This window comes from Rhamphochromis sp. 'chilingali', assembly GCF_963969265.1.
Source record: "Rhamphochromis sp. 'chilingali' genome assembly, chromosome: 3".
NCBI classification, from domain to species: Eukaryota; Metazoa; Chordata; class Actinopteri; order Cichliformes; family Cichlidae; genus Rhamphochromis; species Rhamphochromis sp. 'chilingali'.
The window spans coordinates 5,415,464-5,430,750 of NC_137931.1; the positions used below are offsets into that span (position 1 = coordinate 5,415,464).

General features: G+C 42.9%; 1 protein-coding gene across 1 annotated transcript in view; it reads right to left on the reverse strand.

The window, feature by feature from the left end:
- Window positions 1-15,287, reverse strand: part of ptgfrnb (prostaglandin F2 receptor inhibitor b) — a 75,731-nt gene that overhangs the window by 22,560 nt on the left and 37,884 nt on the right. Inside the window, exons 7-11 of the mRNA XM_080876900.1 lie at window positions 15,089-15,249; window positions 14,772-14,892; window positions 13,586-13,805; window positions 13,310-13,497; window positions 5,577-5,684 (exon numbers count right to left, since the gene is read on the reverse strand). Coding sequence (XP_080733026.1) covers window positions 5,577-5,684; window positions 13,310-13,497; window positions 13,586-13,805; window positions 14,772-14,892; window positions 15,089-15,249 — 798 coding nt within the window. The remainder of the gene's footprint in view (window positions 1-5,576; window positions 5,685-13,309; window positions 13,498-13,585; window positions 13,806-14,771; window positions 14,893-15,088; window positions 15,250-15,287) is intronic.

The following is a 15,287-nucleotide window of genomic DNA, read 5'->3' on the forward strand; positions in this document are numbered from 1 at the left end:
TTTTGACTCATAAACAGAATTCCTACTTGGGGCGATCGTGGCGCAAGAGTTGGGAGTTCATCTTGTAATCGGAAGGTTGCCAGTTTGAGGCCCGGCTTGGACAGTCTCGGTCGTTGTGTCCCTGGGCAAGACACTTCACCCGTTGCCTACTGCTGGTGGTCAGAGGGCCCGGTGGCGCCAGTGTCCGGCAGCCTCGCCTCTGTCAGTGCGTCCCAGGGTGGCTGTGGCTACAATGTAGCTGCCATCACCAGTGTGTGAATGTGTGTGTGAATGGGTGGATGACAGGTTGTGTAAAGTGCTTTGGGGTCCTTAGGGACTAGAAAAGTGCTATACAACTACAGGCCATTTACCATTTTACTGATCAGAATTCGTCATGCACCAAAGATCAACAATCTGCAATTGGGAAGTTATCCTGTTTGAACACAAGGGTCTCCTTGGCTAGCAATTCTTACCCTAAGCTTCCAATTGGGATAAAATCTACTATTAATTAGTTGCACAATTACAGTCTACTGTGGATGACATGATAACCGATTTCAATCCTGCTCATTTGTAAAAAATATTAAAATATCTTAGACGACAGAGCGACATGATACAGGTTCCTTTGACTCATGTAACGTCGCTCCATAAATGTTGACGTAGCAACGCACTTACACGTATGGAGTCAGTAGTTTCACTAATAATGGGCTGAGTCAGCGTAACAGTGAATAGGAGCACTGAATGACTAAGCAGTGAGGAACAATGCGGGATGTTATGTACGCAATTGTGTTTCACCATGCCCGCTGTTAAAGCAAGCTCCGACAGGAGAGCCGTTTTTGGCCATCTCTAAGGAATGTACTGTTCTCTCTAACACGCACGCACACACAGACTGTTGCTCAACCTCTTCAGTAATTTCTTAGTTTCCTTCTTGTGTCACAACAATAAGCTTCAGAGTCAAGGCAGTAACAAATCACTTGTATTAGAACACACACAAACACGAGCTGTTATTATACAACTTGCTGTCGCACCCAAGAAAAAGCTTTGTGTGTTTGATGTAAGGACACCTGCATAAGCTGAGATTTGGCGGTTGTCCAAACTGGGGAAACCTACACGCCACACCTTTGCTGCTGCATGTCACTCGATTCCAGTTTCCTAATTGGTCCTTTAACTTGTGTGTAATCTGTTTGTTATGGATACTTGTCCCGCTTTCGACCACTTTCGCAGACTTAAACACACCTGCCTGTCACAGTCGTTTAACCCCTAAATATAAACAGTGTTTGTGGTTAGCTAGATCACAGAAGAACTCTGGTCACATGATCATCCGCAGCGATACGTACAATGATATAACTGCACGTGTTATTACCCAGAAAAATGCCTATTTATAGCAAGCGTTCAAAGATCAAACATGAACTGATACAGCTCGGTGTTTTGTCTGTGCATTTAAATCTGTCCAACTCTCTCTAACCTTCACAGAAACTAGTCTGAGAGGAAAACAAATCCAACCAGCATGGCCAAGCTGTCTCAAATATACATTTGTTATTGACAAATTGTGCAGAAGAGCATCTCTGAATGGACAGCGTGTCAAACCTGTAAGCAGATGGGCAAAATTGGAGATTGGAAAACTGGAAAAGCGCTGCCTGGTCTGATGAGCTCTAAACTCAACTAGATGTTAAGGTCAGAATTGTATACACAACATGAAATCATGATTCCAGCCGGATAATGTGTGATGTCCCAAAACGGGTTTCGTGGGTGTGACAATAACTCCACTGTACTCAGATGGCCTCCACAGTCACCAAATCTAAATCAAATAGAGCACCTTTGGGATGTGGTGAAACAGGAAATTCACATCGTGAATATGGACCAAACCTCCGTCACCTTCTTGAATCTGTGCCATGAAGAATTAAGACAATTGTGAAGGTAGCTAGCTTAATTCTTCATGACAAAGTGTACTAAATAAAGTGACTGGTGGGTGTATACTTCCCCTGGATGTATATAACCTGTTAGTTCATTAATAAACATGTATTTCATATATGATAAAGAACCGCTCCAGCTGTGCTACGTTAATCCGCAGCCGTAAAACGCACTCCCCCCTTCACTCCTGTTTGAGTCACATCTGCTACAACCTGCCAGCTGTTTCACAAACCCACTGCGATCGTCAGAAAACAGAAATAAATAAAAGAGGGAACAAATGAAAGCTGATCAGGTGCTGAATGAGAGCGATTTTCAGACCAAATGTTACTTGCAGAGCAAAGTGTGACTCAAAGCGCCTTCATTCATGCACAAAGTGGAACCAGATGTTGCGCTGAGAGCATGATCACCGATACAGAAATGCCCAAGTAATTCAGCCGGTTCCTACTGCCGTAGCGTTGCACAGCACACACATGCTGAAGTGACAAATGATTTGCAATTAGCACTGAGCCCGTTAGTTACAGTTTAACTTAAACCCCGGCCACAGGAAGCACAAATCAGGAAACGTGCGCCATCGTGATGGCAGAAAAAAAGAAAAGAAAACGAGCTTAGAGACAGTTTTTTTTATCTCTGAAACTTCTGCCTCTTACTCTACTGAGATACTCATGATAAAAGTAAAAAAACTGAACTATTTTTACTCTGTGAAATGACAGATTTTTGCTAACTGAAGCTATTAGCTAGCTAATTAGGCGTATGTTAGTTTGAAACGGTTGAAATGTCGTCACCAGCTGACTCCTTAGTGAATCCAGGTGACTTGCTTTAACGGAAAGAGACTTCTTGACTTGATGGCCACATACAGTATTTATTCTTAAACGTTAAAACTGCCTGTCTGAGGAAGGCTAACGGCCAACAGCAGAACATAAACCATTTTATGTGCACAACATGCTTTTCCTGACTCTCCTCCTACAATGAACACATCAATATCCACGTGTAGCATCTTTATCAGCTGTCATGGAGAGGAAGGCTCCGCTCCCTGGTGCAAACCCCCCACAATCCCTGCAGCTCTACACATCTGTGTTAATGCTTACACATATGCACACCTACAAGGACACAGGCGCAAAAATAATCATGTTTGGCTGTAAAAACTGGATTAAAAAAAAGAAAAGAAATTGTATTCATCTCAGTTTGTTAGCTCTGCTTGTTAAAACGCAGCATTAACTATCCATCTGTGCTTTATCAGCTCACTATGTGGATATAATATAGAAAACGCATGTTGGACGGGGCAGGAAGGACGCAAAGAGAAATCGGAGGGAAACAGTGACAGCTGGGCCGAGCGAGGTGGTGAGTTATGCGCACCGTCGTGTGATGTGTTCAAGTTAAAGAATACAGAGTGAAGAGGAAGAGGAGGGCGTAAGATGAATGGATGTTTAGAGTGATGGAGAAAGAGAGACGGAGGAGGGGGGGGGGCGAGGCAGACGGAGATATAGATGGACCGAGAGAAGAAAGAAGTAGTGTGTTATACTACAGATGGTTCCCACAGGAGGCATCCATTGGTGTGCTATGGGGACTTTCCAGTGTCACAGAACATTGTACATGTACAGTAATGGAAATAATAAATTCTATTTAACTTCTATTGCATATACTCATACGACCAGTTTACAGCTTAAAACATGCGACTAAAACATGTATAAATTAATAGTATGTTCAGTCTACTCTGCAGCTATCAAATGTATATTCTTAGAAATTTTAATAGTCTGCAAACAGCGTTTCAAAATAACTAAAGGGTTTGGTGTATTTACAGGCCACACAATAATCAGATTTAAAGAAAACACTTTTCTAAATGCAAAAATGAATAAATAAATAATGCACTAATCCACCCATCCATCCATTTTCATCCGCTTATCATTTTCAGAGTCGCTGGGGGGCTGGAGCCCATCCCAGATGTCACAGGGTGAGCGGCAGGGTACACCCTGGACAGGCTGCCAATGAAATGAAGTATACACACGAGCAAACTAAGGCATAAAATAGCCTTTAAGCTGTTTTCTTGGAAGGTTTTCTTACATGAGCAGGAGGCCAAAAAAAGACAGAAAAAAAACAAGACTTCTGACAGCACTTCCTGGATGAGGTAGATCTGATGTTCACGTGCAGGTGTCTTTGTGTGCGTGTGCTCAAGTGCAGTAGTGTATGAGTTAGTGTGTGTCTGTAAGCCTTTAAAGGAGCTGCACATCAACATTCTGCGGAAAAACAGACGTTATGATGGCGTCGAGTCTAATAATTAAGCTCACTGATTACTGGATTAATAATAAGACTACCAGCACTGTGTCAGTGGCTCAGAGTTTTATCATCCCAGGAATAATTTTACCGGTTCTCTCTCTCTCTCTCTCTCTCACACACACACACACACACACACACACACACACACACACACACACACACACACACACACCAAGTGCATCATGTGGAATATTTGTATATTATTATATTATATTTATAATTGGGCAGCATTTTTCAACCAGTGGTAGCGCACCCTGCTGGGCAAAAGCAGTAGTAAAGGTGTCCTCTTTAAGTCGGGATTACACTTTCTGCGAGTCTGTTAGTGTGCACTAGGGTGCACTAGGGTCCACTAAGGACCCAATCATGGAAATTCCATCATCGGACAATAAGCCCGAGGGTTCTTGCGGATGTCCGTGTGACTGTTTGTCTGTGACCGTGTGGATTTTCTATGAGCGCACACCAGGGAGACTCAAAGTTGACCTCAAAGAAGTATAACAGACTTACTCCTTCTCTGTGTCATGGAGCAATGGAGTATAATCTAGGCCTTACTTTTCAGGCCATCGTGTCCATCTTTTATATACAGTGTATGCTTTGTGTATGGCAATTTAATTAACCACAGCCAATTTAAGATAAGGTGCAGCTGCCACAGTGGGTGGAAAGTCCTCACACTTGAAGAGACTGGAAGAAGAGAACATAACAGTGTGTTGAAGCTGTTATTGATTCATGTTCTGCTGATTAAATAATTAACCTGCCCACCAATAATTGAATTTGTATGCATGAACTCAATGACAGTCTGTGTCACAGGATTACAGATTTTGACCTGATGGTAGGAAGGCTGGGCTGTTCTTTGCAAATTCAACAAACTTGGCAAGGTTGCTGCTTTGAGTCACAGCACTGGTTAGACCACCTAACTGAAAGCAAACCCTTCATTCTGGCGTTCTGATGTGACACAATATTGTTTACCGTTTTCCCCCTTTTTAACCTGTGGTTTCTCATATCAGAAGAAACTGAAACCTAACAGTACGGACCTCAAAGTCTATATGAGTGAAAGCAGCCTGGATAGAAATGTTAGTACAGTGCACCAAGTAACCAAGCCCCGAATATAAAACCACAAAGGAAAGAGAAAGAATGCAGAACTCTTAATCATCACATCATTCTTATTAAGGCTGCTGCTGACAGGTTGACAGGTGAAGAAGGCAAAGGAAACGTTTGTATGAATTTGCACATGTGGGAGCTGCAGCAGTGTCTCGATGCATGCGTGGAAAAAGATGAAAAGAGCTTGCAACAGTTGCAGATCGTGATTTATGAGTGCACGTGAGAAAACCTCACATACAGTACCTCCATATATGCTGTGTGTGTGTGTGTGTGTGTGTGTGTGTGTGTGTGTGTGTGTGTGTGTGTGTGTGTGCGCACTGTACCAGTCTTTGGCGAGGATCCGGAGACGCTGAGCGAGCACTCCATCTTTGCCGTTTCCCACGGATAAACGCTGCTATCGTCCGACTTGATGGCGATGGAGAAGGATGGGCCTGCAAACGCCAGCACATCGGTTCAAATGAGCTTTATTCAAGAGACATTTGACACAGACAACAAACATCAGAGAAACTCTGCTGAGATCAAAAGGGCTCGTTCAAACACAGGCTTGCTTTTAAACCTACATATACGATAATTCGGCATTCGGGTCCCTGAGGAAAGACAGTAGATGTGAGCTTGCGGGGAGAAAATATAGTTCAGCCCTCAGATGATAAATACTGCTTTAAAGTCACAGTCTGCGGGTTCTCTGATATGCTGAAATCAACAGCAGCACTGTAGCTAAAGCAGATGGTAGCTCAAAACCAGAGCTCGGCACCCGCTATAAATTTGTAAAAGGGAACCGCTGCTGCAAGGCTAACAAAGCCCTCAACTATAAAGATTTATAGCTACAATTTCAAGTGTGCCTTCAGTGTTGACACCTTAATGGCTTTATATTCTGCAACCCAATGAAGTTTTCAGGTTGGCTTTGGGCCGTTTCGTTAGAAAAAAGGAAAACGCTTGAGGCTCTTTCGGGTTATGTTTAAAATTAGTTTACTAACAAGTAATTTCTGCTTTTGCATGCTATGCGTCTAAGTGGAAGGAAGGAGTGAAAAGCCATTTTTTACATGTGAAACCTTTTGGAGCTGTAGATCAGGATCTCTCTCACATGGAGCAGAATGTAGTCTGCTTCAGAAACTGTGTCGAAGTGGAGACGGTGTTTTTCTGAAGCAGTTGGAGCATGAATGATGCACCACACACAGCACGATTTGCAAATCGGACCAATCTGGCATCACACTGACTTTGTAATAGGGAGCTGGCAGGTTAAAGACCGGCTAATGTCTTAATAGACTGCGCAAGACGTGGGAATTCTCACCTGCACCTCAGTCAGGTAAATCTTTAAATACAGTTCAGAGTGGCAGCTAATCTGTGGGAAAAACTCTCAGTCAGGGATGAGATAAAGAAAAATATGTGTCTGGGTCTTGAACCAGGATCTAGTTTCAGATTTCGAACGTTCATCGAGTCTTGAAATCTACGAGTAGGTTCAGCAGGTCAAGGTCCACGCTAGGCCTCGATGGAAACCTCACACAGGAGCGCTTAACCTGACAGTCTGCCCGCCCCCTCACCGCTCCTCACTCTGTTCTGGATACTTTTAAAATATGTGCAGATGGTCTGCTGAATTATGAGGGTCCCTGCTGAGTTAATCCCCACAGACTCCCATGTTAAACTGCTTTGCAGCATTAAAAAGCAGTTTTAAAGCCAGGTACAAAAAATAAAAGTAAGAAAGTAAGAAAGCTACAGTCAATTTCCCCTTTTTCATGACAACTGTAAGATTTTACACAGCCTTAAGTTCTTCTTAGGCGTGTGTCCATTTTCAACGAAAGGTGGGTGCCAAGAAGAGTGTTACCTTTCTGTGCAGCTTCAAATCCAAGTTGCAATAATCTGACAAATAATACGAATTACTGTTTGGTTAATTGCCAATAAGAAGGTAAGTATATGTCCCAGAGATGCATTTACTAGCCTAGAGTGCGTTTAGCGACCATCTGCAACAATTGGTTTCAATAGCGAAACGTTTATTCCCTGACCAGCTGCCTGTACCCCACTGAGCTGTAATGAAACTTGGAAAAACAGCAAAGCAAACAGGAAACGTTGAACGCTCACCCTCAAAGTAAAAGCTGTGCCTTATTGCTGCTACCAATATTTTCCAAAAGGTAAAACTTTTATTTTGAAGGCAAAAAAAGTCTCTGCTTCCAGTTTTCATCATGCTTTTCACAGTTTAGCCACCACTCGACGAGCAGGACCTGGTGGTTACTGACCGGGCTCTATTCCTATGTGAACGGGGCTTTAGCAATCAATTTCATAGCAACCACTGGCAACCGGTCAGGAAATATAGATGTGTCCTTTGGGACCAGTTAACCCCAGATAGTTGGTAACCAGATCTAAGCCTGTGTGATTCTATGCCTGGAAACCAACACATGGAAGAATTGGGATCATCATAGAAAAAAAATAAGGATTCATTTGGATATTAGCAAACATGTAGATGGATAGAAATGATCCCTATCCTTGGACAACATAATTTGTGGTGAATTTGTGTCTTAAAGTGTAGTGCTGATTGGGTTGCAAAACAAGAAAAGTGACGTACAAATTAATTTGATCGTGTGGAGAAAAGGAAAAAAAAAAAAAAAAAAAACTGCCCGGGAATAACTACAGTCGTGAGACCTTGGAGCCATTTCTCGTAAAATCTAAAATGTTCTGACAGTTTTCCCTCAGAAGTCTGCACTCCCCATGCTGTCATGAGTAGCATACTGTATAATGCATGCACTCCAGCTGCATAAACATTATGAAAATACTAAGACATGTTTAAGTCTTGCCACTGGTGATCTATATGCAAGTCCAAAGAACGCCTGGCCTTAAAATTCCTTCACGTCGCTGATGTTTGTATTAGGAAGCACGTGCTCATCACTCTGTGCCATGGATGGTCTTGTCATGAGAGGACAAATGATATGTTGGATGACACGGATTTAACTTAAAACCTTCTAATAAACGATGAATGATTGAGTTTAGGAATGTGTCCCAGTAAAGGTGGACATTAAAGTTCTCCTTTTAGCTCATTCCTCTATCTCACTCTGGGATCAGAGCCAGACTCTACTAATGAAGACTTTCACAAAAGAAAAGGTCATGTCTGAAATGGGGACATTGTTTCTTATAGAGGCCTTACTCTTGGAAAAAGATACCACTTTTTTTTCGTATACTTATATACTTCTCACTTAATTTTAACGGTTAAAATCACTTAAAGGCTGAATTATTAAACAGTGACTGTGCTGTTGAGACGTTGCATTTCCATATACCTCCTCGCAGAAGATCCCCGTGCAAGGCAGAAATACCACAGCACGTCTGAAACATTGAAGATACAGCTGGAACAATGGGAGGCTTGCCAGTTTGTGGATGCACTCGACACACACACACAACAACGACGAGTGCACAGCGCTTCCGTCCCCCAAGGCGAGTGTAAGGGGTTCTTGAAAACCACTCTGCTTGAAGCTTGATCGCTGTTAGTGTGGGAGTGTGTGCGTGTGTGTTGCTCTGTGTGGGGTCAACTCAAAATGTTCAACTCGGACACACGCGCTCGAACACTTGAAAGATTACACACGCACGCAAGCAGAGAGAGAAAAGGAAAGCAGTGGTGCAGATCTTTGCAGCTGGCTGATTGGCCAAAGGGCTTCACTTTGAAGTTGTCTCAGAGAGCGAGGGAGGGAGGGAGGGAGAGACAGCAGGGGTGAGAGAGGGAAGGGGTGGTGGAAGGAACGAAGAAGGTAAAAACAGTGTGATAGAAGAAAAAAAAAAGGGAAGTAAAGCTCAAGGGTTCCTGCCCTCCCCAGAGAAAGACAGAAGACGGTCTTCAGTTCATCTTCTCCTTTCCAATTTGCTGTCATCTTTCACTTCTTCGCTCCTGCAGCCTCAGAGCATCTCTGCTGTCACCAAACGTCTCTCGCACACGATTAAAAATGTTTCATCCAGTCTTTTAACAAAGATGTGCGACTTACTCCAGGTGGTGGCGTCTGCTTTCAAACTAAATATTATGTCCCCTGAGAAGACTTCCTAATCTTTTTGCCCACAAACAGTAACTTGAAGTTGTCATCTAAACTGTGCTTTGGATTTCCATGCTCTAATTTCCTCACGGTAGCTCATTCACTCATAAATGTAATGGTTCCTAATTTCATGGCAGCATCTTTTATCTGTATTTTTTGCATAAGCAGGTTCTACGTGTGGTTACTTATTAGCTGTATATAAAAGATGGAAGTAGCCACCATAACGTGACCTATATTTGACTTTAGCATCAAAGCTACGATCATATTTCATTTATTTATTTATTTTTTAGAGGAAAATGTTGCTGCATGAGATGTTGGAGGACTTCGTGATCAGCTAATGCTAACAAGCAAGGTTAGCATGGTGCATTAAATGATATATGGGTGGATGACACAGACTGCTAATTAGTGCTAAGTAACATACAAATGACATACTAAAGCTTCACTCACCAAAACCGGAGAACAGACTTCTTGGACCATCTGCACCACAGAGCATATAACCGTGTTATGATGCTCCAAAAGGCATCAAAACCACAAACGCAGGCTGAGTTTACTCAGGAGAAATAGTGATGATGCTAAAGCTACTACTTTATGTTGTATACATTTATGGTTTTATCTTAATATGGGCATTTTACTTAGGAACTATGGAGACAGGCTGAGTTTTGGAAACATCCTCTAAGTGGCCATTAGACAAACTGGTGTTTTTCACATTTTTCGGCTGCGATGGTTAGCTTTTACACAGGGTTATCAATTCATATATGGAACATTACATCGCTAGATAGATACTTTATTGATCCCACGTGGGAAATCTCTGTGTTACAGATACGAAGGTTTCCAAATGATTGCTAAATTATAGATGCAGACAGATTGCCGACATGTTGCCATCAATCTGAATGAGCGTATCAATAAGCAGAACTCGAGGGGACTTAACTCAGCTGCTTGTATTCTGGTTATATAATATATGTTTCAGTCACCATATCACAAATGTTAAACCTGAAGTGAGAAGTATTGTGATAATATCACATCGCGAGGTGTCTGGTGATTCCCACCTCTAGCAACTACGTCACCATTTGTAGGGGAGTTCCTGAATTTCTCTTTCAGATCTGTGAGGTTCTGACTGGATTCTCAGTGTAAGCAGCTAATTTCTGTTTAACATGTATGCAGATAGAAATAGATTAGCAACAGACAGCCACACGTTTGTAATTTTCACTGATTTAACACAGTTAATCACTTTATTATCATTGTCCTTTCTCTAAAATTCTCCACCTTTTGTTATTGTTGACTTTCATCTTCCCTTCATCCTCTTTTTGGCAACTTTCCTTCTTCTGGTGATGCATACCTCCACGCCAACCCCCCAGCCGGCCCTGATACTGCCTCAGCTGCTCTCCACATTGTTTCCATTTCTATTTCTCTGCCTCACCCATTGCACTTTCCTCCTCCTCAGTCCACTTTACCACCTCTCTCACATTGTCTTCCTTGTTGCCTCCCTCCTTCCCTTTCTGACGCTCCTGTTTCTCCTGTCTCCTACTTCCCAGATCAAAGAAAGTTAAGTAGGCCAGTGGCTGTGGTGGGCGTCAAAGGGCTTAAGGTGTGTATCTGTGTGTGTGAGAGAGTATCTTTATCACCGCACATTTTTAGGGAATTTATGTTGCTCATTATTAACACTGTGTGGGAGGAGGATGTGTATTTATTTTGTGTAGAGGGATGTACAGAACACGGATGCTTACACATTTCTATAAATAGACAGCTACTTTGAGATTTCCAGGATAATTGCAAGGCCTTAATATTAATTTATTCGCTGGTATTTGTTCCCACTGTTATGAAAGTGAATAAGTGATCGAAAGACTAGACAACGGCTCTATTATTGATGAATTTCACTACAGTGCTTGGAAAATATTTTATCACCATTTAGCATTAAATTATGCACTTTGCATAAAGGCTGCTTTTAGGAGGTTTCATTAAATGAGACGGTGTCTTACAAAACAAATACAGCCTTAGGAGCAACACAAGTGAGAAAAAACCCACCTACGAGTAAAAGGGCGCAATTAGGGTGGAGGTTTAACATGAACTCTGTCATCCTGTGCTAAACAGAGGAGCAGCTGCTGGTTCTTTAGTGTTTTTTCGACTCTAAATTCACATGTAAAGTTTATCTCAAAGCATAAACTCAGGCCTCCTCAGCAAACACACAGTGACGTCCTCCAGGGTGACTGAAATGAAACTCTGCTGCTAAGTTTTAACAGCCGCTTTGAGCCCCTTCAGTCACCGCAGTGGCAGACGTACGCTTGAAATCAAGAGTTTTCTGTACAGGCAGCAATCAGAGTTATGTCTCACCTGCCATCTGATTGCCTGTTGTAAATCGCTCTCTAAGGGTCCTGTTCTGACCTCTTGCATTTTTGCCATTTCATCAAACTTGAGCATGAACTCCTGTTTCAAAATGATTCAGCTTTCACAACGAGAATCAGCTCTGGTAATAAGAGGTGGGTCTTCAGAATTTGAGACCAAATAGCAGGCGTCAGAGCCTTCAGCGTCCAAGCCAGGAGCATGCTCTTTGGGTTTTCTTCATCCTTGTTTATATTCACAGGGCTGTCCACAGTGAATCCATCCCGCAGGACAGATTTAATGTAGATCCTCTGCTGTAATGTTCTGAAGTAACTGAGGAAGGACATTTGACTGAGATGCCCAGAACTGTAGCGTGTGTCGGCACACAGCCCACTGAAAACAAAGGGCTTATTTTGGCCACACTAACACAGTCTTCCTTTGGGACTGCAGTTTCACTTGAAAAAGAGAAACCTGGATCCTACTATGTTTCATAATTATCTAACATTATTCTAAAATCTTGCAATCAGACTTTTACAAACATCATAGCACAGAAAGCACCCTCCTGAAGATAACGGATACCAGCCTGAATACAGATTCAGGCAAACTGAGTACCCTGGTAATGTTAGCATTCAATACTGTACATCCTAACACACCATCTGACAGGTTAGAAAATTTGATTGGGTCCTACAGGGCGATCGTGGCTCAAGAGTTGGGAGGCCGCCTTGTAATCGGAAGGTTGCCGGTTTGAGCCCCGGCTTGGACAGTCTCGGTCGTTGTGTCCTTGGGCAAGACACTTCACCCGTTGCCTACTGCTGGTGGTCAGAGGGCCCGGTGGCACCAGCGTCCGGCAGCCTCGCCTCTGTCAGTGCATCCCAGGGTGGCTGTGGCTACAATGTAGCTGCCATCACCAGTGTGTGAATGTGTGTGTGAATGGGTGGATGACTGGATATGTAAAGCGCTTTGGGGTCCTTAGGGACTAGTAAAGCGCTATACAAAATACAGACCATTTACCATTTACAGGGAGTGTTCATGCATGGTATACGATCATACTCTCAAGGTAGGGATTATTTATTCTGTCTCCATTGATGCTTATGAATCAGACAAAAACGTAACGCCATGTGGAGTCCAGCAGGGATCAATCCTTGGTCCCCTTTTGTTTGATCTTTTAGTGATACTTTCAGGTATACAAGGCAGGTTAACATATCTATGCAGATGATACCCTGATCTATCTGGCTCTCTACTAAATGATTCCTATTGATTCATTACATTTGTCTCTTGGGGCACTGAAGACTTCAACCTATGTGAAAAAACTTGGTATAATGATGGTTGACAACCTTAGTTTTGCTAACCATATTTTGGCTTTAGCTACATCTAGCTAAACTGATTAACTTAAGAAGTTATTATTTCATTTTTGTTCTTGGATTCGATCGTGTAAAGCTTGTTGACTGTAATGTTTAAAAACAGGCTATATAATTTATATAAACGCCTTTCATAGCCTAACCACATGGTCTACTCGCCAGATTTGGCTCCATATTACTTTAGCCTCTTCTCTAAAGAGAAAACAACTTTGGACATGCAGTGCGCATCGCAGACATACAGTACAAGGGTTAGAACAAGAGAAACCTACAACCAGCAGCCATTGTAAAAGTGTTGCAGGCTGCCCAATGACGCAACCTTGAAGGGGAGATCGTCAGAAAACCACTTCAGATAGAGGAGGGTGGAAATTTTGGAAAACTCACCATTTTCCAGGAAGTTTATCCTGATTTTATTTGATTCTGAGCTGCTGGCTTTAGTCCAAGCCTGTCCCGGCTGCTGTTTCGTCCATGCAGTGACGTCACACCAGTAGTAACCTCTGTCGGACAGCTGGACACCTGCCAGGCGAAACCGAAACTCTGCCGCACCCGACTTGGTCAGAACCAGATTGTCTCTGAGTAAGCAGTCAAAAGAAATTGTTTTATATGTCTCAATATAAAACAAGAAACTGCAGTTTGTTACTTAAATGTGTTCATGTGTACCTCCTGTTTGGGTCTGTGGCTCCTCCGTGCTGTACGACATTGTCCGGGCTGAGAGTCATGATGGTCCTCACGGTGCTGTCCAAGCTGTCCTGAGACTGGATGAGCACAGAGTACCCCGCATCACCAATGTTCTGAGTGGTGACACTGCAGCCCAATTCAAAGGTAGAGCCTCCTACTGATGCCTCACGGATGCGTTTAGCCACCACATTCACAATCGGACCTGGAAATAGAAGCGGCCGTTCAATCATTTAGTTCTAAGAAGAGCGTCATTCAAACCATCACAGACAGGGGGAAGTCCCCACCATTGACAGGGGTCAACGGGAAGTGATAAGTACTTAGACTATGAACTGTGACTCATTCAAAGCAGACCCATACACACATACACGCGCAGCACACTGCAATTACATCACAGCCCAATCAGCTAAATTATGGTCACCAAGTTCAACATGTAGATCTCAAATAGGGAGGAAGTGAATGTGTGTGTGTGTGTGTGTGTGTGTGTGTGTGTGTGTGTGTGTGTGTGTGTGTGTGTGTGTGTGTGCGCGCGCGCACTGTGACAGTGAAGCTGAGACAAAAGGAGGTCTGTTGTGGGATTCTTCTGTAAAGTCTATAAACGATATGGACACATTAACATTTGTTCATGAAACTCAGCAGTGAAGCTACTGTGGCAGCCTGGCAGTGCATGAGTAGTTTTCTGAATCACGAATCTGAGTTTGGATTTTCTGTATTTCTTCCAAAAACACCTCATTAAGTATCTCACTGACCGGGCACATTTGTGCACGCACACAGGCAGGTATACTGTTAATTTTGCCAAAACACTGATACAAAGCTCAGTTTTTTTATCTTCATGTGACACAGAATCACATCCACAAAAGTGGAAGTCTCAGTTACAGAAAAGAAACTCGTTTCTGCTACTTTCATATGTTTTTGGTAAGTCACACTGAATTAAAAGGCAATTTGTTGTAATAATTTTGAGGCTGGTAAGCCTCGACTATATCACAACGGTTTATGATTCTTTTGTAATAGATGCGGCACAGCAATTTCTCCACATTCTTTTAATTAAAAATAATAACATTAGCCCCACTGACCAGCAGATAAAAGCTAGAAAGAATAAAGATCTACATGCTTTTTCTGATTACTAATGCCAGTGAATCAAGAATCTAAGTCATAATAAAAGCTTTCTTACGCTTGGTGTCCCATCGCACAGTCAGCGGCGAGCTTCTGTTCTCAGAGGTCTTCACCATGTCTCCCTGGCTGTTGACGCTCCAAGCAGACACACTGCAAACATACTGGCCCATGTCGATCTCCTGCAGAGCGAAAATGAATGCCCATTAATGCCTCCGAGTTCCTTTATCGACACCTGACTGCCATTTACTCTTTCCATCACTTTATACTCATTTAACCACAATTTAGCCTCATAGCACTTCATCGTTTTCAGGATTCCAATAAGACTTTAAAATTATTGCAGGGCAACGTTTAGCTGCACAGCATGTAAAACTGTACCTGTGTGCGGAGGATTCGCAGCTTGAACGTGTTGGGCTGGACTCTGCTCAGCGTTAACGCACCGCTCTTCATCCTTTCCATATAAATCGACCCCGGAAGCAGGTTGCCATTAGCATCCAAGGAACCAATGGGATGTGAGGTCTGAGGATCGCCCCCTAACCCTGCCGGTATCAGAACAATTTAAAAATTGAGTGATTCT